This window comes from Pteropus medius, unplaced genomic scaffold, assembly GCF_902729225.1.
Source record: "Pteropus medius unplaced genomic scaffold, Ma_sr-lr_union100, whole genome shotgun sequence".
In the NCBI taxonomy this organism is placed as follows: domain Eukaryota; kingdom Metazoa; phylum Chordata; class Mammalia; order Chiroptera; family Pteropodidae; genus Pteropus; species Pteropus medius.
In genome coordinates, this window is record NW_024346667.1 from 1,361,058 (window position 1) to 1,385,869 (window position 24,812).

The window sequence follows — 24,812 nt, forward strand, 5'->3', positions numbered from 1 at the left end:
ACGTATTGACACTTGCACAAAGCTTGGCCTAGCTCAACAATAAGTCACTTTCGCCTCTACCTGGTCCCTCGTAGGACAAGCTCTAAAGCTGACTTCCAGATAACTGCTCCTCACAGCTGTGCAGTCAAGAAGGGGGAAAACACCTTCTATAACTTCCCCTGGTGCTAAAGTGAAAACTCTAGACTTTGGGGAGGCTATTAGAAAAAGGTTAAATACGAGACTCGATAATGATACGCCCAGGGACTCATGTCAGGGTTGTTTGAACACTACTCACAGGCAATTGCTGTGGAGAATCGGTGAGCACTTTAAAGCGCTCTGGAAAGAGGCAGCAAAGTCCGCACGTAAATGCCTTGGCGGGGCCTTGGGAGGCACGGGCCGAAGGCTTCTTATTTCACACAAGCATCCTCGAAAACACTCAGGCGCATTCTTTAATTCAAAGATTACTAGGTACCCACGTCTAGCAATTATCTCCTATAGGTGGCATGTGTTCTCGTATTGTTCTTTGTTTAATTCTAGTTGTACAGAGATGGAGCTCTATTTACCCGATGGCACCCTCCCCCTTTCATTTACCGTCAACTACAGAGTTTCGGGTCTTTAGACTCCAACTTTCACTTATTCTAAACAAATCTGCCAGTCAATTAGTTAATATTATTGTACCAACAGGCATTGACTTCGAAAGTTCTAATTGTGCAACTTAAAAATTAGTATGCAACCCTTTCCTGCCCCTCAATCTAGATGAGACCCTGCAAAATCCGTAGTATTACCCCAGGCAGCTTGTGCTGTCAATTATGAGGTTATGACCAAGCGACCACTTAAGCTACCTGATTGGCTCGCCATCCCCTGGTGCTTTATAATGATAACTAGATAGTACATAATTTACAAGGTCCCCAGAAGATACTTATAATTGAATCACGGGGCATTTTGTGAATGTTTGGGACAGTGAGTAGACAACCACAGAGTGACAGAATTTCTAACTCTAGCCAGCTAGAATGTAAATGAAGCACCCTAAAATTCAATTATAAGAGTCCTTTAGGTATTAAATAATTATAATACAAATCACATTAGGGGGGAGCTTTTTTTTTTAAATTGAACTGTCCTCCTAACCCCTGAAGATTATATTTTCTAATAGTTTATAAGACAACACAGCTGGATTTTCAGATTCATAATTCTTCATCCAGCTGGAAGAGCTGCACCAGACGTAGACCATTCGGTCACCTGTTTGTCTTTCCGCTCTGCCATCTACTCACTTGGTGATCTAGTAAGCCGTGTCTCACCGCAGCCCCACTTACCCCACAACGTGCTGCATAATGGGAATGCCTAATATTATTGTGCAAAGAAATATAAAACGGCCAAAGAAATACTTACAAATTGAATTTAATGAAAACAAGGATACTTCATCTATCCCAATTTTCACGTACTCTTAACCCCCAGAAATGTCTTATCATTTCTTACCCGCCCCTTCTCCCCCTTTACTCCAGCTTCCCCTCCTAGCTCTCTTTCTTATTCCCAATCCTCCTCCTGCCTTCTCCCCCGACTCTGTGACAAGGAAGGTTGTGATCGTTACACTAAAACCACCAGGAGTGGTGTGGTTGGCGCCACAGTGCCTAGGGCAAAGATAAGGAAGAATGAAGTGTGAGTCTTTTTCGGTCATTGTCTTCTCGCTTCCATTTCTTAAAGGGTGAGAAGGTAAAGATCGCTCCCCGAACTCAGGAGACTCGGGAAAGTAAAACCAGAGATACTTCTCCCCTGATTCTGACCTGTGTAAGCGCATATCAAGGGAAGGCTGAAAGGCGTCTGCACAGCCAGGGAGCTCCTACATCAGACCTAGCAAGTAAGCAGAAAACAGGACCCTGGTCATCTTTCCGGATGCTGAGTCACAACCAGGACACAGGCACAAGCTCTCCCAGACCCTGAACACTACAGCACGCACATACCCACTTACGGCAGATTTGTAAGACCGAGTTTCCCCCACTTAAACACATTTGTTCAAGGCCAGTGATCAAATATATAAAACTAAGGCCTGTAAAAACATCCGTTCCCCCAAGCAGAGCCCCAGTGTTAAAATACAATCTCTGATTAGTGATTAACACAACATCGCAGAGATAAATAAATATACATATACATACATATGTATTTTTTTTCCAGTAGATTTGGCCTTGTAATGACCTTTGTTTGTAAAGGGAAAAAATTCACTCATCCCAACAGCGGGACACAACTTTTAAAAGCATTCTGCAAAAAAAAAAAAAGTCCCACAGAGACCAAGAATATGGTGACATTTGATGCTCTTCAATTAAGAGCGTCAACACTATCAGTTTTCTTTCAGCTCCTGAAATAAAAATATTCTCACGCACGGAGCCCGACAGCACAGGCTACAGCCCTTCCTCATGGAGTGTGATTCTCTCCGAGACTCGCCTTCTGCTACGTCTGCAGAAGCCACTCTCCCAGGACCACACAGCCCCCCGGATCTCCCCTTGCACTTGGGAGTCAAGAGTAAAGGAACCGGCATGGGTGACCATGACTACACAAGAGGTGAAGTCACAAAGGATTCAGGATGACGGGCCAATGTGGAGCGCATTAACGGAGCCAGCCTGGGGACCCCTCCACGGGAAAGTGCAGTTAATTAGTCATTTTATGCACACACACACATACATGCCAACTTCACACATTTAAAAAACACACCCATGCTAAGCAGAGGGCCTATTTTAGCAACGTCTTGCAAAAACCAGATAGACGGGTCCTCTCTCTCCTTTCTAGCAACAGCACTGGCCCTAACACACTTCCTGGTTTTAGCTATTCTAGCCTGAAGAATGAAGAGGTAACACTCAAAGTGCATCTGAAAAGCACCAAAACAAAACAAAACAATTTTCACTCTCACAAGAAGAATTGAGCACCGGTGAATTAATGCGTCTAATAATGAACCAGCATTCCTGTAGGAAAATTTCCTTTTGTGATGCAGCCACTGAGCCGCTATCTATGGAAAAAGATCCCCATTTATGCTTGCTGAACAAACCATTTGATTAGTGACCAAAGGAAGGTGGTGTGAATGCTCTGCAAGCAGGAGCTTTTCCACATGGCCTGAGTCAGCCACCATACAGGCAAGGCTGGCGTGCTGCCAACAGCCCTCCTGCCAATGAGCCTAGAAGTTTCTGAAGAGCCACCACAGACCCAAGCTGGGCGAGTCCCCAAAACAAAAGCCAGCCACCGAATTCAACAACTGGCTTGCAACGGCACCATATGGTCCACAACATTGTCCTGCTGCAACGCTGGGGACTGTCTTCAGTGGTCTCGTGTGTTGCACAGCTGTCAGCCCAGGAGCTGTTTTATCATTATTTTCACTGTTTTATTACTTTTCTGGGAATTCAAATCAGTGTAACCGCGCTTGATGCACCGGGTGAAAAATGGTGTCTCCCTCCCCCTCCTCCTTCAACCTAATGAATTGCCTTTTTTCATATCAGAGAGTAATGAGCACCAAACCACATAATATTTATTCATGGAACAAAAGACAGAAACAGAGCGGGGTGCAGGAAGCCGAAGCGGCTCCTGGGCGTGGAGGGAAGAAAAAGCTGGACATTTTAAAGGAGCTCGTCCCTCTGAACCTCAGTGACACCAGGTTCGATTCTCAGGGAAAGCCAAACCTTTCGCTCTCCACATTCTTCCCTGGGGGCCCTCTTCATGCAGGTCCCTAGTCAGTGCTTAGAGACCAGCTGCTCAGCGCTGACAGTGTAACATCCCATAGACTTAACTGTGAACTATGGAATTCCCATAAAAAGCCTCTTCTTCTCCCTCTGATGAGCATTGAGCCAGTATATCTAAGAATGCTCCAGATGGATCCTTTCCCCTCCTGCGTTATCACGGCCTCCACTGTGGATGAAGCGTGATCCGGCCCAGGGAAGAAGAGCCATAGAAATAACGGCGATACTGGAGCCTCCTTACCTCAGATGACATGAATTTTACCCCTCTCCCTCTTTGCCATAATCAATTTCTCAGACACTCTCTTTTCTCAAGTTTTCTTTTTAATCCAGAAAGTAGAAAAACAGACAATAATAGTAGAGATAACTTAACCCAACCCGTGGTTAATCTCTTTCCTTATAGACATTGAGGAGACAGTTTAATTGTGCCCTTTGCAAAGGATCCCCAAGGTGGGTGGGGCGGGACAGACTACTATGTCAAGTGAATGCTGAATAAGCCATGTTTCTCGAAGGCCACGTCCTAGAACAACACAAGAGACACCAAAGTGAAAGGAAAACCACTCTTTAACACAGCTATTATTAAACAAAGGTCTCTCAAAAATGATACACACTCACGCTATGAGAGATGAAAGTCAAAGCGTGCCGCAAACAACATAAAGAATTTTTAACACCAGCGGCTGTTACTGTTTCTTCCTTCCATTTTATTACGCGGTATCTTGAATGTCCCCATTTAATTCTCTCTTGAGTATTAAAAAGTAGAGATTTTTTTCAAACTCCGAAAATAGTGTAAATTTTTTAAAATCACAAAGTAATCCACTTCTTCCTAGAACCTGTGCAACCCAGACGGTTGTGAATTTTAACACTGAAGAATTTCTTAACTGGACAACGTCCCCCAAACCCAGTCATGAGATCCTTTTCTTAAGCAGCCTCTTTGCTCCCTCGTCTTATAGTCTCATTTTCTGTAAGTCTGTCAAAGCTAAATACCTCTCTTCACAAATCGACTGCTCTTCAGTGTATCATAAACACATATATTACGAAGAGTTGAAGAAAACAAGCGAAGGGTATATTATACTGTGAAGAAAAAGACGGACACGAATAATTATTCGAAGTATCCACTCTTTGTTAACAGAGTAATGACCATGACGATGGAACGAGTGGATGAGAATACCAAAGCCAGCCCATCCCCTTCCTCTTCCAAATATGGTTGTCCTCACCCTCACGAGCCAATACCAGAAACTCTTACACCATCACTTTAGGGTAAAAAAGAAGCAAAATTCTTAGGTTTGCAACCCTTTGACATTCCAGACCACAGATAAACACAGAACCTACCGAACCCGTAACACAGACCACCTGTGCCTCAGCCAGGGGAACGAGGGCGTGACTCGCACAAGCACACGCTCTCATTAAGCTCCCTCACTCCAAACTGTACTTACCTATTTCTCAATGTTCCAATGCCAATCTCGGACCACAGACTTAAAGGTACTAAAAGGCCCTGAATGATTCATATCAGTCCTTTCAATCTAAGAACAAGATCAAACACTGAAAATAAGCAACAGCCCATTTGAATTTCAATCGCCTGGGCGCCAGACAGCCCTGATCCTCAAGTACCAGTTTATCATATGTGGTCACCCTCAGTTTCCACTACATGTTCTCAGTTCACCGTGGGCCCCAGACTATTCTACTCTAACAAATACGGCCTGCCAAACATATTTGTTGAGTATGGTTATTTACTGTTAAGGCAAACAAGGTTTTTCAAATATTCCTTCAGTAGGTTCTGGGAATGAAGTAGCATGAAATCCAAATCTAAAATCATTGTTTTCATGTTTCATTGAAGAGAACGAACATGTCTTTAAAAAAACGCAATAGCAGCTGCAAACCATTCAGGAATTCCTAGGTAAACTGTGAAATGCATTTTCAACCATCTAGCCGTTAAGAACTTCTAAACTGAGAAAGTTGCTTCTTTATATAAACCACCTCTGTTTACAAACATCTGGCAAAGGGCTACTGCAGGATGTGAAGAGTCACAGAATGTTAGGGTCATGGGGTGCGGATCTGCACACACCACTGTGAGAAAATACCTAAAATGATTAAAGGCAAACACCACCGGCAAGCTTTGCAAAGGCCGCCATCGCTATGGCCACACACTTTTCTCCCTGAGACGGGGAGAAAGGATGGACTGAAATACCACAGTGGATTAGAACTGGGGACAAAAGAGCCCAGGACAGAGGACGGGAACAGGCAAAGGGAATGTGTGTCCTACTCCTGCTGGGAACTGGCATTGCTATCACTTAGACATTCTGAAGCCAAAACTCAAGCATAAACAATTAAAACAATTTTACCTCCTTTCTTTAACTTGGAGTCCAAAAAATTTTCTTGCGCTCTGACATATGTCAAATTTATTTGCATAAATGTTAATTAACATTAACCTCCAGATACTCCCATTTACGAGTTTATATCAATAGTAATTGAGCTTTCTTAAAATACGAACGAAACAAAACAGAGAACCGCAATGGGTCTGAAACACTTTTGTAAGATATGTTTTAAAAAAAACAAACTCCATAAGGTAAGATTTGATTCTAGTCATTTACTACCTGTTACAAATCACCTCTGGACTCTTTCAGAGACATAAGAAAATGCCTTCCAAAGGAATTAGAAATTAGAAGTTTACAGCAACCTAGCTGTAATCTCAATAACTTTGGGAAAACAGTTTTCATCTAATAATTAAAAATCAGATAGCTAAGAAATAACTAATATTCCGAACAGATAACCACGTATCTGTCTACAACAAGATAAAGGTAAATACTATACTTCATGCAGAATGCGAGGCAGTTGCCCGCCTTGTACATAGGTGAAAGTCATCCTTAAAAGAAAACATTCCAGTGCTAAAAAGTAAAGAAACAGATCCAGGAAAAGTCAGACGCAAACACAAAAAAAGTGAGATGTCATTCCTCAAAGGGACAGTACAGTAGCAAAACTACACTTGACGCTAAACTTGACTGTCAGCGGGAAACGTCAAAGGCTGAAATTTTAGTGCAAGACCAGAGCAGTAACGTTAAGGGTCACTTAGTCTGCCACAGTGGATGGTCTAGCTGCAAGATTATGAGCAAGGCTCTTCTTTTACGTACACAACCGACTCTTGCTATTTAAGCGACTGAAACAGAAGCTATCTAGCCGTCTTTACATGGAAGACCCCTGCACTAAAGTTGGCACTGAGCACACGGCCCTATCGACTTGGTTGGCCAAAGGGTTTTTTCTCACCAAGATGCTATGTCGCACAGATAAATGGCAGAAAATGGCTGCTGCTAATCAGTGTCTAGGTTAGAAACGGAAGCAGAAAGCCTAGTTTATTGGAATCACCTGATGGGGGATGACCTGTAAAGTTTAGGCCACCGAGCACTTAGGTTCCTACTCTTGGTTTATTTCTGTGGTTCACAAAGCTGCCACTTACCTCTTGTACGAGATTTGAGGTGCTCCTGTCACTGTGACAAAAGTGAAACATGAGGCCATGGTAAAGGAGACGAGACAAGGAAGGGCCCAAGGGTTAGAAGTATGTGAGGCCAGGAGACAGCAAAATGGGGTCCTCCTTGTCAAACAGCAGGGCCACGTAAGGACCAGCAATGCCTCTTCGTTTTGGCTCCTGTTCATACTGATGTGTAAACCTAACAGAAAGTCAAGTAGGTGAGGACTGTTCCTTGGGAGGCCATGGTTATTTAGAAAATGCAGCCGCTCAAACACTTCGGCCAGGCGAAGGCAGAATATTGTCACAGCCAAGAGCATAGACCCTGGAGCCAAACTGCTCCAAACTACATAAAAATGCAGACTAATTATTAGCACCTCAGGGCAGGGAGGCTGCTATGTCGAAGGTAAATCAAGATGGCCAAGAATCCAACGAAAAGCAGTCTTCAGACCACTCCGGCGCATGTGCATAATGAAAACTGATAGGACTCCTCGCTGTCTAAACAATTGCTGGAAGGTGGCTGTCAAGGCAAGTCCATTTGGATGCATTTTCTACAATTGGCCAGGTCAGCAGGTTGTTATTACCATGTTACACAGATGACTGGATTAGTTAGGGTAATTTAACCTGTAGGAAGTGTCAACTCATAAACCTGAGATTTCTTATGACCACTCAAACCGGCACCCCTGCCACCCCAGGTACTGTATCACCGATTGAAATACATTTTACAAATATAGCCGCACAGGCCTGTGAAACACAAAGGTGTGAAGAGGTGACGAGAACTATAAATTTGTTCAAGAAAGTGGATTTTCCACTCTCACATCATGAACAGGAATTGGTAACTGGATCCCCACCACACCCAACTCCCTCTCCAGGACCAGATAAAAAGGAGGGAAGTCACTCTTGTAAGGTGTATTCCAGCTAGACAGCCATTAAAAACTGACGCTGTGCTCCCTAACACTGCGCTCCCAGGGGGCAATGACCAACACCAGTTACGAGGGCTGATACCTTTTTTTAAGCCATATTTTGAAGGAGACACAGTTATCACTTGCCCTAAAATGGACTGTAGTAAGATTCGGGTGCTATATTCATCCATATTTGATTAAGGGGATTTTCTTGGCCAATGTTTTCTATTTACACATACTACACATATAGAAAGAAGTCCAAATCTGTGCCACAGAAATGCTCACATGTGTACAAGGGAAATATGGAAAAGGATGTTCACTGCCTTAATGTTAAATTGGCAAAAGATGAGAAGCTACCAATGTGTCTAACAACAGGGGATCATTTAACCGATCATGGAATGTTCATATTATGGAATGCTACCTAACGGTTAAAAAGAATGAGTTGAGGATCTATGTGTATTAACTTGGACAAATCTCCAAAATACAGTATATGGAAAAAGTAGATCTGAGAACCATAGGTATAATATTTCACTTATGAGGGAAAAATTAGCACATTCTAGATAATATAGAATATTTACCATATATGTAAGCAAACAGAAGAAGGTCTGGAGATATTCTAAACCACAGTAACTTCTAAGAAGTAGAGTAACAGTGAAGGAGAGGAATTAAGTCATTCTTAATCTCCCTTACAATTAGCAATTTATTCAACGAGTATTTAGCGTCCCTCCTATACACAGGCAGATCCTTTCCTAGACACGAAGACATATGATGAAGAGACAAAGTCCTTGTACTCCTATAAACTGTTTAAAAGTTTTATAATTTAAAAAAGAAGATGTTGTAATCCCTTCTGCAACATTTCGGCCAATCGAACAACTTTTACTGAAACATTTTCACTCATCAAAACAGCGCATGTCACCTTGGAACAGCTTTAATTTTCATATAATCGTGGGGTTTTTTTTAATACTAATTTTCATATAATTGTGGGGGTTTTTTAAATATTAAAACAAACCTAGCTCCTAATAAGTGCCAGCCAGTGATCCTAACTTTATCTCCTTGAGGCCATAAAGAGCACATCTAACCCTTTCTTCATATGACAGCCCTTCAAACTTATAAGCAAGCAACAATATCCTCCTCCGAATCAGACTAAACACCTCAGGTCTTCCAACTGTTCTTCATGTGACATGGTTGAGTCCTCGCACCTTCTTGCTTGCTTCTTTTTCAGTGCTTTCTTCTTTGTCTAATTTCCTCTAAAAGCCTGATGTCAAGCCATGATCTTGGTGCTACAAATGCCACCAAGTCAAAAAAAGGGAAGGAAAGACGATCATCCGCCTCATTTTTAACAGCCATACTTTCGTTTTATTCTCTACCATGTCAACTAACCCTCTCCCCCAACAAAGTGATATTATTTGAAAAACAATGAAATAAATATTATAGAAAACAATGCAAGAAAAGCTATAGCTACAGAAAGTTTACAAGAAGACACAAAGTGTTTAGCACCCTTAGGCTTTTCCTAAATGTTCGTTTATTGATGACTTTCATGAACATGTTTCTCATAGAACCACAACGACCGTTTCATACAGCTAACCAAATCGTGCAAACGTGCCCTGCTGTGACAGTCCATTGAGAGCGAGGAGGCCACCGTCTCCCCAGAGCCGAGAAGCAGCGTCTAATATGAACCGGTTGCTCACTCCCTAATCATGAGACCTTGGTTTGATGCATGAGTGAAATATGCCTCGAGTCACTCAACTTTAAGGATGCACTAGGGCAGCAGGCAAAAAGGAAGGGGTATGAAAGGAATTCATAAAAATAGGCCAAGCGTCTGTACAGTGCCACCAAGGCCTTGGGACCCTTTCCTACACACGAATGCGTTTGAGCCTGACGACCATTCAGTTAGGTAAGAAAGACTACTGTTCCCCTTCCTGACAGGCAAGGAGACAGAGGCAGACAATTATGACAGGCAAAGCCAGCCTGTCACGTGGCTGGAGCTGGAATGTGACACGGCAGCGCTTTACCTTCTTCCCCGGCGCTCTGCACCGCGTGGAGGCACCCCGCACCGCGTGGAGGCACCCCTTATCCCACCGCTCCTTCAGTGACGAGTGTTTTGGAAAGCTGTAAGTAAAGCCCCATTGTGTGTTTTCAACTTTCTAGGGGAGCTCCTTCATTAACCAGGGTTTGTCAACGGCAGCACCAATACTGGGACCCCCCCCTGGGAATCCTTTGTGGTGGGCGGACTGCATGCAGGACGCCGGGCAGCATCTCTACCCACCGGACAGGACAGCGGTAGATGCCCCTCCAGGCGTGACAACCAGAATGTCTCCCAACGTTGCCAAATGTTTCAGAGGGGTGTGAAGTGGACAAAATCTCCGCTGAATGAAAATCACTGATTTAAAGAAAACCCGTAGCAAATCCCTTCCAACGGCAGTAGTAATTATTTAAGAGAGCACGGAAATATTTTAGGAACATGACTTTGTTTTCCCACATACAAACAATATTGCCATCAGCTCTGGAAAATACATATTTGCCTTTTAGTAAGGTCTGTTGGTTCAGAATAGACTACAAAAAGCATACTTTACTTCCGTCAACTCCCAAGGCAGCAGGACACTGTTTACCACAAATGAGCAAAATCGAGCATCTCTCTCATGTCTCTCCCCTCGCCTCCCATTCTGGGTGACGCAAAGTCCTCAGCGCCTTTGGCTGCTCCTATCCTACCTATTACTAGTTCCTCAGAGCCCTTTACTGGGTACCAGTCCCTTTAGATTCATTCTCAATCACTGAGCTACTTTCGGCATCTAACAAATAATCAAAGAAAGAAAATAACCAACCACTGTGAGAATAAAGGGCACTACAGAGCTTGTCTTTTAGAGCCGTGCAATCCTTTCAAGTCACAGTTGCGACCCAGGTTGAATCTGCACAAATAGTCTCACGGCATTTCAGCCTTTTCCTTTGAAGGGAAAGAAGCACCTGTCCAGACCTGAGTTTTCGGGAGGTGGAGAATGGTATTCTGAGGGGGAAGGAGAGACATACGGTGACGTATCCTAGTAACGTCTTCACATGCACAAGTAAAGGCTTATATAGTTGGACTAGAGAGCTCGTAACAGGAAACATGACACAACCAGATTCTACCCAACAGGATGGAGATTAAAGGAGTTAAAAAGGAAATTCTGGAGGTTGTTAGTTAAAATTTAAATATCTCACTTAAGTTTTCTACAGTTGTTGCGCCATTGCTAAAGAGGATGAATATTAGTTACTCCTATTTTAAGATTCTACCTCAGCATAAAGGTCATTCCAAGCCATGGGAGGTCCAATATAATTAAAAAGGAGTATCTAAATTATTATTTGGGAATCACTTTCCTTATGTCAGAAGAAGTACTGCAAGCCTTTGGAGATTTTTATTAAATTCCCCCAAGAGGTGTATACACAGCTTGCCTTAAAAAACATGAGCCACAGTAGTAATTTCTTTTTTCCATGCATGTGTGCATTTGGCCCTAAGGAAATGCTGTGCTTCTTTCTCAAACGGAGTTGCTTATCCACACCTCAAAAGCCCCTCAACTGTTTAACAGATGGAACATCCAGGTAGGGTTTTAAAAAAATGCGTGTGCTCCTTCTCTGAATGGAACCCTATGATCTTGGAGTATTTATTATACTGCAGACCCTCAACTCTTCTGAGTAATTTTACCTGACCTTATTTCTTTAGTTCTTTAAACTTTCTTAGACTTGAACATGAAAACTTTTTTTTTTTACGTTAAGGAATATGAATCAGTTCTTGCTGAGGGTTGACTTTCAGAAGTTACACATCCAGCTCACAAACATGAATAATGAATTTTTGTAATGTCCGTCTGAAAAGCATGCTGCATTTTTAATGAAAACATAATTGGGGGGGGTCCTATAACTTTGAAACTGTCATCTGTAAGTCACTTTTTCAGGGCAGACACCAATGACAAATTAATTTGAAAGAAAAGGAAAGCATATTATTTTACTTAAATTGACATGAAAAAGGGATGTAACGCAACCTGAAGCTGTTGAGATGTCACTGGCATCAAGCCTAACGCTGATGAAAAACTAACAAACGAAAAACCAGTTATCCTCTTAAACCTAGCTAGAATACTGAAAATCTACAAAGAACTCACATTGCCAAAAAGTCTAGAGTATAAGAAAGAGAGTGTAGCATTTTCTTCTATGAAGCACTAGGGACCATGTACCAATATTGTTGATGGAATGAATACAATTTTTAAATTCAGTCTATTTTTCTATTATTTGTGGTAATGATGAGTAAACGATATGCAAAATCAAATCCATAATTCAACCAAAATAGATGGTATCTTACCCCACTGTTTCATTAGTTATGAGAGTAGGAAGCACCAAAATTAAATTTCTCTTAATGTTTCTTCCCACTCTTTGGTAAAGGTGCTAAAGATCAGTGAAAAGACCAAAAGGCTGGCAGCAGGAGGCGGAAGGACAAACAAAGCAAGAAGCTACAGGACCCGAACACTCAATAATCAGCTCTGAATAGCTGACTGAAAAATGCAGAGCTAGTTGGGAGAGTTAAAAGGCAGATATGAAAATCTTGGGACCGAGTTTTAAATATGTCCCTCTTTATAAGATTTTGATATCTGATTGATTTCACAGTTCTCTATGATGGGTCATGTGGAAAAAGATGACAGAATTTGGCCACCCTAAGCTCAAGAATATAGTACAGGACTGCTAATTAACAAACACAGAGCTCTAATCGCAAATATAATTCCATGAATGACATTAAATACGAGCGCTTCAAATGTGTCCAAGAATTGCTGTGTAATGTGTAAAATGGTTCATTATACTAGCTCGCTTCCTTCTGTGTTAGCGGCACTAAGGCGTGGGGGAGGGGCAGAGAAAGAGATAAGAGATAGGTATCAGGATCCCTCGTTCTTCTCAATCAATGGAAGAATCCTCTCAAGAAAATGCAACAGTTGCCTCTTGGTCACCGAGAAGTATTTTAGAAAATAACTCTAACTATTTTAATGTTTAAAATCCTCATCCTTCTTGTAGAAATATCAGTAAACCGTGTACCTGAACTATTTATTTTCCTCATATAAGGCAGCAGAAAACCTACAAAGATCCTAAAGCTTGCCCTTACAATTCTAATGAGACAGTATAGAATGGAGGGTCACATATACTACCTGCCTGAAAACTCAGCTTTCCCTGGGAATGAACTCAGCCTGAGAGCATTTTGGAGATTATGACTAATGATTAACTGTGCTTCTGCTTTTCTGATCGCTGGCTGCCCAGTACTAAATAAAATGCACCACAAAGAACATAAATAATATAACCAATACGTATTAGAGCTTTATTTTTTTTAAAAAAATGCTTTTGAAAATTAAAAGAAAAGACAAACACTTGGGAAGTACAGAGATGTGAAAGTTCACAAAGTTTTTCACAAACTTAAGGCACACCCGGTGTGGGCTATGGAAGGCTTTTCAAGAGACACCTGTCAATCTTGTCACCCAGGATAGCAGTAGAACAGAAACCAATGAAAGGGTTCACAGGTAAGATTTACAAATGGTTTGACATTACAAGCTTGCCCAAAACCCTGGAGCCAGTAATTTGCCTTCAACAGGATAAGAAATGGGAAATCAGATTCATTTATAAGGAGGTTTAGCGATGGACTGATTATGTTGATATTTCCGGGGTCTATTCCAGCAATGGATGAGAACCTTCTGGATAGAACAGTTTTCTCCAATACTCAGTAATTAATATGCTTATTATCAAATGAATTTTATAAGTGATAAACTCTTCAGACCAGAAATCACCTGGATTTATGCAGTCTGTAAGCTGTGTATAAATTAAGCACACTCTTAAAATTATAATGGTGCTATACAGTGAAACAGTGGTGAAAACATGGGATTTACTGAGGTCAAGGCAGATTACCACCATTTTGAATTTCTGAAGACAGTACTGTCATGCTTTTTGGTGTGCCTGAATGACTGACTACACTTTGGTCAAGTCAATCTATCTTTGGCTTGAAGAAGAACTTGTCACTTGGAGTATACCATAAAATTGAAGTGGAATTTCAGTTCCAAGTACATAGAATGAATAATGTCTCCCCCTGTTACCACAAATAATTAAAACTATTTTAGGAAAAGGCCCGTTTCCAAATGAGACTCTCCAATAGGTGAATTCAATAGTGTTGTCCTACAAATACAAATCATGGCGGGGTGGGGGGTAGGGGGCCCCAGTCCTAAACTTAACTGTATAAACATCTGTATAAACAAGTATGGGGTGGGGGGTGGCATATCCTTTGACTACAGGTTCAGAACTACCGGAGGTAATGCAGCTTCCGCCCGGGCCTGGGCTCCCTGATCTCCAGCATTCAGGGAGGGATATTAGAGACCCACACAAACCCAGGCCCCGCCCAGCAGTCTGGAGCCAAGGGAGATTTCTATTCCACCTCACCACCCTGCTTTTTGTTTGCTTGTTGTTGTTTTTCATGCCTATGGATGTAAACGTGTAAGATAAGAAAACAAATCAAAAGAGGTAAAGCCCTGATTAGACAGCCTTCTTAACCGAAGCCAGGCAGAGAGAGAACCAATCGATATTTAGTACTTTGGACATATTGGCCCTATGAAGGTAAACAATAGCAATAAAACAGAAAAGAATCCTATTCGTCTTTATTTTTATCATCATCATTATTATTATTTGGCTCTGGTTGATTATTGCTTTTCTTTAGGGCTTTCCAAAGAGAGGGCCCAATCTGAGAACTAAATATAATTGCTCTGTGCCCTACCAGAGCACAACTATAATCCAGCAGCCAATTCAAGAAAATCAAGATCAACATTTTCTTTGCAACCGGTTTTCAAGATTTTATCTCACACAAAGGTTAAGTTAAAATACCCTGTCCTTTCAGGGGCCAACGTGAATTTTTAAGCTAATTATGTTTAAAAGAAAAATAACTAGTAAAGGATGACGTTAACTTTTCTTTCCTTTTTGTGGTACATAGAATGCAACTCTATACTTAAGATTTAAGGCTGTTTATTTTCATTACACTCGTCACACATACTTCCCACTGGTATCTGTGGGCGATGCATACACGAAATACAGTTGAAGCTGGAATATACTCCCATTCAGCATAGCCTTGACGTTTACATCAGTCTAATGAATAGGGTAAATTGTCACAAAATTGATTTTAAACTGTTATTTTCAGGCAGTCATTCTTCAAGTTTATCTGTTAACTTGCTAAACTATGAAGTTTACAGCTTATGTCTCGTCCATTCAAGTAAGCAGTATCTTTTCATTTTCAAAAGTAAGCTCTGGCTGAGGCTCGCTATCTCCTTCCAGGTAAGGTCAGGATCCTGGGCTTGCTTCCACCTACGGATAGTATTAGAACCCAGGCGTGCGCACACCGCGGCCTCCCCTTAGTCCCGCAGAGGGCCGATGTGGCACCCTGGAGAGAACACGACCCGAACAGCAAAACTTTCTGGCCGCAAACTCTACCGCTGTCGGCCCGCGATGAAAAGCTACCGGGCACTGAGAACGGTGCTGGCTTTTGTTCCAGCGGTGCCCAACTGGCGAGGTCAGGCCACGGCGGCCCTCCATCCCGGAAAGTCGGGGGGGAGTCCGTGGTACCGAGGTTTGGGAGCCTCACGAAAGCAGCCCATTTCTGCGCCATCTGTGAGCGTGGGGTGTACACATGAAAGAGGGCGCGGAGTAGGCAAGGACGGAATCCTCAGTGCCCCTCAAAACCTGCTTGTCTCAGGTCCGCAAAGTCAGTCTCCCGATACGCGGAAGAGCGCCGGAGGGGGCAGGGAGGAATAGGTAACAAGAAGGGCGCTGGAGATACAGGCAAGACGCAGGGCTGGCCCCGCCTCCGGGTACAATCAAAAAAGCTACAGTGTGCCAGCGGTTTTCGGCTTCCTGTTTGTAAAGCGAGAACCACCCTCCCCGACTCTGTGACACCCGCTCTTGCTCAAAACCGAGTCCGCCTCTTCTTCGCGCGCGGGGCCGGCTCCGCGGCGGGGGGGAGCGGGGCGGCGGGGGGCCGCGCCCCTCCCAGCCCGCGGCCTCCGGGGCTGAGCTGGGCCGCGAGGCGGACAAAGCGTTTCCCGCTCCCTCCCCCACGGTCGCGTCCCAGAAGGGAGGGGGAAGGCGGGCTGGAGGAAGAGGAGGGGAGGAGGAAAGGGAGGAGGGCGGTGCTGCCGGCGGGACTGGGCAGGATCGCGGCGAGCAGGGAAGGGAAGGAGGAGGGGCTGGGCGGCCTCGGAGAACGGGGAGGAGGGCAGGATTCTTGAAGCCCAAGATAAACAAATTGTTCCTCTTCACGTGCAGGGCGGGGGAGGTGGAGAGGGTGGGGAGCGAGCGCAGCGGCCTCGCCTCTTCCCCTCCCCCAAGCCGGCTCTTTGTCACCGAGCGCCCGGCGCAAGCCCGCGGCGGCACCGCACTACCCCCGGCGCCGATGACTCCCGACCACGGACGTGCGCGATTATCCACCGCACACCGCGAGGGCCGCCCGCGCCGGGCCCTGCGCCGCCGATCGTGGTGCGGTGTGCCAGGAGAACGGGCGAAGGCGCTCGGCGCTCGCCGATTCCCACCGCCCGCCGACCCCGCACAGACGCGTCGCACTGACTCGGGCGGAGGTTGGGGGGAGGGGGCTGCAGACACCTTTCCCAAGCTTCCGGCCTCCCCCCACCCCGAAAGGAAAGTAGAAGAACCGGAGAGAGGAGATAAGAGAAAGGATTCTACCCTCAGGGTTACGGGGTGGGAACTGCCCCTTCCTCTCCGAGAAGTTAAGCCATTGGCTGCTCAGCCTACCTCGAACCCACCCACCCAGCCATTTAAGCCTGTTTCAGCTCTTTGCTACCATCCACTCCTCCGGGCTGATTAGATGGGGCTAGAAAGTTGGCGGGGAGTGGGGCGGGGGCGAAAGGGAGACGACTCGGTGCACGCAAGTTTAAGAGGAGGAGGGGACACGATCCCCAGTGAAGTTGCGTGGCGGGGGCTCGGCGCAGGCCGAGGGCGCAGCTCTCCACTCCCACCCCCGCCGGCCGCTCCCCCCTCGACCCTCCCGCCGCTCCACCTGCCGAGCCGGCCCCGGGTCTCCAGCGGCGGAGGAGCGCACACGCGCCCCGCATCCGCGCGCGCTCCCGCGAACGAGCGCGCCGAGCCACCCTCGCTCGCTTCTCATCCACTTCAAAGTTCATTCACAAAACTCTCAGACTTTCTCAGCCCAAAGGGGGGTGAGCCGGGGAGAGGAGGCGAGAACCTCCTGCTTCTCCCTCCTCCCTCGGGGGGATGAGGGCCCGGTGCCCGCCCAGAATCTGCGACAGCATCAATTTCACCCCCGCACCCGGCGGATGTGCGGAGAGGGGTGGGCGAGAGGGAACGCGTCTGGGGACGCAAGGCAGCACCGAGAAGGGTGGGGTGGGGTGGGAGTGGTGAAGAGGAGGAGCGAGGTTCCAACTCTGGGTTCACTCTTTTTCAAATCAGTCTCTAAGAAAGGGAGAGGGGGAAAAAAACTTTTCCAGTGCCTCTCTCTGCCGCTCCTCCGGGCTCCCTCCGCCCCTCGCAGTCGTGACTGGCTTCTCCCCTCTCGCCCCCTCTTCCCCAAATTTGACAACCGCTGACAGATTAACAGGTAGCGGCGACGGCAGCTCTTCCCTCCGAAAAGTTGACGTTAACCCTTCGGCTTCGACCCACCTCACTCACCGTGCAAATCAGACCCTGTCCCCCATGTAAGAAGCTCCACGCCCCCAACCCCCAACGCGCGCGCGCCCTCACCATGATCAGCGTGTGGTTCCTCTGCTCCGCCGAGGCAGCCTCCGCATCTTGCTGGGGTTTGCTCTGGTGCTGCTGCTTGCCGGTGCCGGCGCCGGATTTCTTGGCCCTCTGCTCCAGGGTGCGCTGATAGAGGCTCACGGTGTCCCGGCGCTCCAGCTCCAGCTGCTCCACCTGAGCCTGCTGGTACCTGTTCTCGCAGTTGACGTGGTGCCGCCGGCAGCCCTCGATGCGCTGGCGGAGCCGCTCCACCACCGTGCTGTGCTTGGGAACCGCCGCCGAGGCACCGCCGGGGCCCGCGGAGCCGCCGCCGCCGCAGCCGGCAGCGGGGTGATTGCTACTCGGAGCAGCTGGAGTACTATTGGGAGTATTATTCACAGCGATCCCGGCCCCGCCGAGGCTGCTGTTCAGGCTACTGTTGATGCAAATACTACTGCCATTCGCGGCAGCAGCGGGGGCTGCGAAATCCCCCATCCTGCTCCCCGGGCACACTATTTTGGAAGAACTTTTTTTATCCACCTCCCTATCAGCCTCCTCCTTGGGTCCAAGGATTAAAATAGTTTAAGTGGAACGCGGGGGAGACGCAAGCACATGGATGGAAACAGCGATCCCGACGGGGCGAAAAAAAAAGGAGGAGAGATTTGGGGGTGGGTTTTTTTTGTTTCCCTTTTTCTTTTAAACTGTAAAGCTCAAGGAGAAAAAAGGGGGGATCAGAATGCCATCAGACACCTATCGACAAAAAGAATCAACAAACTGAGCCAGCAGCAAATCGGGTTGCAACTCAAGGGGAGATCCGCTCCTCGCCTGCCTTCTTTTTATAATCCATTATTTTCTAATAAATTCCAGGAGATTTCCGGTGGTTGGCAAGCATTTTCTCCCTACGTACCGAAAAACACACCCCATGTACACACACAAGCATATGCCTCCAGTGCGGACACGCGCGACACACACTCACTCCACACCGCATCGGAAAACGGCAAGCTTGCTTATTGCATTTTCCTTCCACAAAAAAGTTTTGGTGTTTATGCCGCCCCGTGTTCTCAAAGTACTTTGGCTGCTCAGTTGCATTTCACAGGAACCTAGATATCGAATCCTCGGGCTGGGGGAAGTAAACACATGGACAGTCCGAGGCGACTGCAAAAGTAGATCGGTGAAGTCCTTTGCAAAACGCCGCGCGGAGAGCAGCCCCTAACGCTCGGCTGGGCTGCCGCTGCCGCCGCTGCTCCTGCCACCATCACAATGATCAACTGCTCGCCGCCGCCGCCGCCTCCTCCTCCTCCTCTCGCTCCTCCACCTCCTCCTCCTCCTCCATGCCAGCGGAGTGATATCAGGACGCGCGAGCTCAGTAAACACGGCAGCGGCGGCGGCTGGAGGCCGTGAGACAAGCCCCGGGACACGGCGCAAAACCCGGCCCGGACTCTCACCCGGCAGGAGCGGGCGCGGCACGCACCAGCACCCGGCTCCCTCCTCCCTCGCCTCGCGCTCCCCGCCCCTCCCACGCCCCCAAGCTCACTACTAGCCAGACTGGCAAGCCGGAGCTGCCAGAAAAGAGAAAAAGGAAGATTCTGGGGGATCTCGGGAATGAATCAACTTTTGAACTGGGGTGTGTGTGCGTGTGTGTGTGTGTGCGTGTCTGTGTGTCCGCGTGCGTGCGCGCGCGCGCGCGCGGGAGTGGGGGGTGGGGGAGGCACATGGAAGCGCCTAGCTGGATTTCCCTATTCCAAGAGAGGTATCAAGCAAGCCCAAGTTGTTGTTATACATTTATGCATTATATTGCAGAACTGTGCATGACCAGGCAGAAACATTGAAGCTTCACAGCAGTTTTCTGTCATCCCTATCCATGTGGAAAGAAAAAGGCAAATGAATGACTTGTTTTTAAAACCCAGGTAATAAGTCTTCGCTAGTAATAACCCTGTTTATGGACACTTGTTCAAACTGTGGGCCAGTCTTAACACACAAATGCTGAATTCTGAAAAAAAATGGGCACCAAAAATCTTGGAATATTATTTAATTCGCTATACATAATGATTGTTATTAAGGCAATTATTGTTTTACTTACCTTTGGAAAAAAAATTAAAATAAAGCAAGCGGGGACTTGGAGGTGAGACCAACAGGACATTTTAACACTGTTTTGAACACTAGGTGCTAATGACAGCAGTAATTAAGGGTCCTTCCTAAATCAAGTGGAAAGATCGCAGATTTCACGCACCAGAACTATAGGAAAAACAAAGCATTTCACAGTTTGTCATGACCGAAACAAAAACAAGCAAAAATAACAGGCTTACTTTATTGCTAGATATATTTCTTTCTGTTTCACTGAATTCACAAGTACAATTAAAATGGAATAGTGACCACAGCGAACAATCTAAACTCTTCAGCTTTCCAGATAGTGACTTAAAAAACAACAATAACAACAATTAAGGATCAGATATAATATCCTTCTATCTGAACTTAATCGGTTGCAAAGTTTTTTAAAAAATTAAAATGGGGAAACATTTCTGTGATCATCAGTAGAACAAAATCTTGATTGTGTGCTGTTAATAATAAGGCATTTTGTATTATCTCAATAAATGTTACGGAATTAGTTTTTAGGGTAAAAATACACCCCAGTTTTCTAAAATAGCCAGGAATAAAAGAACTTTGGATCTCATGCATTAGTCATGAGATCTGATTTAAACCATCTTCATTTCTTGGCATTGCAGATTAGCATAGGATGCTATTTCTAACCTCATAATGTCAGCATTAAGAAGCTATATTTTTCTTCAATTAATCAGGTCTATATGGTGAACTATTATCTTTAACATCCACTGGATTACATGGTAAAATGGGCAGCGAAATGTTGATTAACATGGTGTGAGGTTACCTCTTAGTAGAGAAACTAGTGTGAGAGAGTATCTTTCATCAAAGTTGCCATACTTTTTCAGAGGGTTAGGTGACATATAATTTTCTGTATCGCCACTGCCCCTCCAAGTATGTTAGAAAATTAAACTGAATTAGTTTAATAGCAAGAAGTCGGATTAGATCATAAAAATAGAGAAAATTATAAAAAATTGTGACTTCGCCAAGTGACCTTTGTGAAGTCACAGTATTCACTAAATAATATCTCTATTAATTCAGGAAATACATGGCTTCCCCATAAAGAGTAGGTCTGCATTCAGTCTGCTCTCTCATCACTATACTTTGATTCTTATCCCTCCTCCTACCCGTCGTGCCTACATCACCCACACAAGACAATGATTTGATTTACAGAGGCAGCAAGTTTGAGGGTCTTGAACACCGGGTCTTCAGTTTTGAGACTTGGGTTCTAATTCTAGCTTTTTCATTTGACTGACTTTAATTTTTCATTGAGAGTTTGCCATTCTGGAAAAAAATAATAATAATACAACAATAGTAGCAATATTCATTCCCATCAAGCTGCTTGCCTCTCCTCTCATAAAGAGTGACCAAAAATACACAAGAATAAGAATTTGCATCCTTCTCATGGGGGGACCAGCGGGCGGAGGAGCACATTCAATGGCTTTACCCCAGAGCTCCCCAATGATAAATGAAACTATTCTTGCACAACCACAGGATAGTTTGCTGCCCGAGGTGAGTGCATGAGTAGACCCTACAGAAAAGAAAGGTTGGCTGTTCATATGTATACACACACACAGGCACCCATCTTTTACCTCATCAAGAGGGTAGGAGTGGCCACAAGCTCCAAGACCAAAACTTGGGGACAGGAAGGACTGTAAAACTGTGTGGTGGTCTGCGCAGTACTCTGCTGTGACATACAGAAACCCCATCCTAATTGTGCAGGATTAGAAGAAAGAAGCAGGAAATGGACGAGACTTGGATCTTCTGCAGCATAGGCCAGTCACCCTGAATTTGAAAGGGTCTACTCCAGTGACCTTGGAAGAAGGTCAGAAGCCTTTACACACCGGCTACTTCGAGACTCTCATGATATATTCCTGTAAGGCTGCCAGCTTTGTTGGTCACCATACTAAAGAACACCTTGAAAGTCACAGAGAGGTCCAAGTTCTGGGGAAGCAATTTTAGCCTCTTCTCCCTATCAAGTGCTGTGATAGCATGACCATCTGTGAGTCTGCTGTGGAGCAAAACTTCCAGATCAGAGCTAGAGACACATCATCAGTGCTGTTGCTCTGGAATGGCAAAGAAATCTGAGGTGCTATAGCAGCGATGAGAAAGAAATTACGTAGGTGAATCCCTGCCTAGACTTTGATGATACCTCTCTGGTTGCCACAGAGAAGAAGGGCTTGATGAATAAGTACCTGTCTCAGGTTGTCCTGAGGCTCTGGCTCCGGGCCAAAGTTGGCAGTACTAAGGAGTTGAACTAGATTCTCTTTAAGCCAACTCTGCATCATCCTCCCATGTCCATATATTAGGGCCCAGGGTCCCAGTGTTATGAAAAAGGTCTTTGTATAGAAATTTCAGTGGATGAGCCACTTCTGCTTCCCTATTAATGTGGATGAAGAGAACTAGGTTCATAATTGTACCCTAAGATACTTGGTGACTAAGATAGGGTAGGAACCCTTTGCTACCAACGTACAGGTAAGCAAACCTTTATATACGCCCACAGAGTGGGCCCAGGCAGTTCTGATTTACTAGCAGCAGCGGGGTGTGCCCTTAACTGTCTATAATAATTCCACAAAAATAGTTATGGCCTTCTGTGTGCCAGGCACCCGTGGTAGGCACAGGGAGTGTAACAAAACAGCATGTAGAACACAGCCCTGATCTAAAACGATGGCCAGCCAGACTCGGGATAGGGTATGCAGTGATGGGACTAAGATGGAGTGTGTATGGGAACACGTAAAAGGAGCTCGGAGTGCATGCTTGGAGGTCTAAGAAGGCTTCTCCAGAACTCACTCTGAAAACTGGGTAAAAGTAAGCCAAGCGAAGGTTGGGGCGCTAGGAAGCAGCCAGAGCAAGGCCCTGAGGCCTATTGTTCCAACAGATCCACAGGAAGGTTTCCTCTCACATGGGCGTGAGTGTGAGAGGGTGTGAAGAGAAATGAGGCCGAGGCTGGGGAGATAAGCTGGAGCCAGATCCTCCAAGGCTGTCCAGAAAGTTTAGACTATGTCTTTGGGACAATGCTGCCATTGAAAGGACTAAAGCTGATTTATACACTTTTTACTTTGCCAATGCAGCAGATGCATTCTAATATTTTCTAGAAAGGCTTCTGAGCCAATTAAGTTGAGGAAATGATCTGTGCCACATCTCTCTCTCTCTCTCTCTCTCTCTCTCTCTCTCAAAGATTCATTATCACTTTGAAGGCCACAAGAAATCTTGAAGCAAAGCATGTTTAACTTTCTTTAACCTAGCATTGCCCAAATCCTGTCATGTCCCACAGAATGAAACACACTATAGAAAGCTCAGCGTAGGAGAGAAAAAAATTCGAAGGCAGTTGTAAATCCACTTAAGTTCACAACCATTGCCTGGGCAGGAGCCTGTGACGAAGAACACACTCCCCTGACCATCTGCTCTGCCTAAGTGCCAGAATCACTAACTAGCACCTGGGGCTCAGGGCCGTTCCCTAACCTTAACTGGGTGTGTTGAATTGTGATCTTTAAGTAGTGGGAAAGCAACACAGAGGCAAAAATCCCAGAAGAATGAATTTGACCAGCCTTTTTGACATCGGTACTTTGAGTATGTTGTATTAATATCTATCTCTGTGTAGTAAAACTTCTTTATTAGGGGGGAAAGGTCAGATTTATTTAACTGAAAATCTTAATTATCTAATATCTTTAAAGATGTAGAGTTTCATTACTTTTGAAGCATGTACTCTGTCTACTATAACTGGCCTCTTGGAGCTATTTTAATGAGCTCCTTCTACCCTAGTAAACGAACTGATCATAGGTGACATCCCCTGTGGACCACGAGTGTTTCAAAAGTTTGTTTCCTTAAGTATTTAAATATTCCTAACAAGGCCCTGTTTACATTATTAATTTTCACTTTTTATTAAGAAGGGGTTTACTGAGCTCTAGACCATGTCATAAATTTTGAGAGGAATATGAATTAATAGAGTTTATTTTCTCGTTCACGTTTTTTAATATATATATGTAATCGTTTTGTGGTGATTAGGACAAAGGTTATCTAAAGTCCACGGTAGACAAATTTTTTAAAAGCCGTTCGTTCTGTTTCACATAAACCTCTGCTCTCAGTGCTAAATAATTTGATATAATGAGGCATCTGCCTTGAACAAGGTCTGGCTTCCATGTTAGATGTTTAAGACTTCTAAAATTTGGGGGAAATATTTATAAAGTCTTTGATTTACTGGAAGCATATCAGCAGGCAAACTGTTACCTTTAGAAACAATGATTTAATATATAATCAAAGAACTGAATAAATTGTACTTTCTCATAAACATTTACCGGTGACCCAGCAAAAGCATAGGATATAATTTCAATGATCGACATTCATTGAAAACTTGCTCTATTCCATCTAATAAAGTTCTTTTATTAGCCCCTCACTTCACTGGTTAGGAAACTGAAGCACAGAATGTTTTAAGGAGTTTTCCACAAACCACAGATTTAGAGTGGCAGAGTCGGATTTGAACTCAGGCAGTCTGACCCCCAAGAACACCCTACGGAAGGAACAGGACATGCAGTAAGCTCCTAAGGTTCTTTTTAATATTAAGATTCTACATTTCTATGAAAGTGAAATGACAGCGTTTTGCCCAGATCTCACTTTTTCCGTTTAGGATTCCGCTTCGTCCTCAGCGCTGTCATCGCTGTTGGCATTCTCCTCTTCCTCTTCCCTCTGCTCCTTAAGTATTTTCAGGTATTCACTAGCTAATATCTTCTTTGGTAATATATCTGCGAGAAACTGAGAAGTTTCTGACTCCTCCGCGGTATTTGATGAATCACTGTAAGCGAACGCTTTCTTTTCTTTTCCGCTGCCACGTCCGAAGGAATAAGTGGCTAGATATTGAACTAAGACCAAGGCGGCTTTAGCCATGAGCACCAGCACCTCCTGGTTGATGCTGGACACCTCAGGGGAGCGCTTCATGATGACCTGCAT

At 45.0% G+C, this 24,812-nt stretch overlaps 2 protein-coding genes across 3 annotated transcripts in view; both read right to left on the minus strand.

Moving 5' to 3' along the window:
• Window positions 1-19,054, minus strand: part of MAML3 (mastermind like transcriptional coactivator 3) — a 365,957-nt gene extending 346,903 nt beyond the window's left edge. The window contains exon 1 of one of the 2 annotated variants that reach the window (XM_039875816.1): window positions 17,796-19,054. In XM_039875816.1, coding sequence (XP_039731750.1) covers window positions 17,796-18,266 — 471 coding nt within the window. In that variant the 5' untranslated portion in view covers window positions 18,267-19,054. The remainder of the gene's footprint in view (window positions 1-17,795) is intronic. The other variant, XM_039875815.1, reaches the window with a different exon arrangement.
• A 5,434-nt stretch (window positions 19,055-24,488) lies between these two features.
• LOC120613172 (chromatin accessibility complex protein 1-like) lies at window positions 24,489-24,812 on the minus strand. Its single transcript, XM_039875766.1, has one exon. The coding sequence runs from the start codon at window positions 24,810-24,812 to the stop codon at window positions 24,489-24,491; it is 324 nt and encodes a 107-aa protein (XP_039731700.1).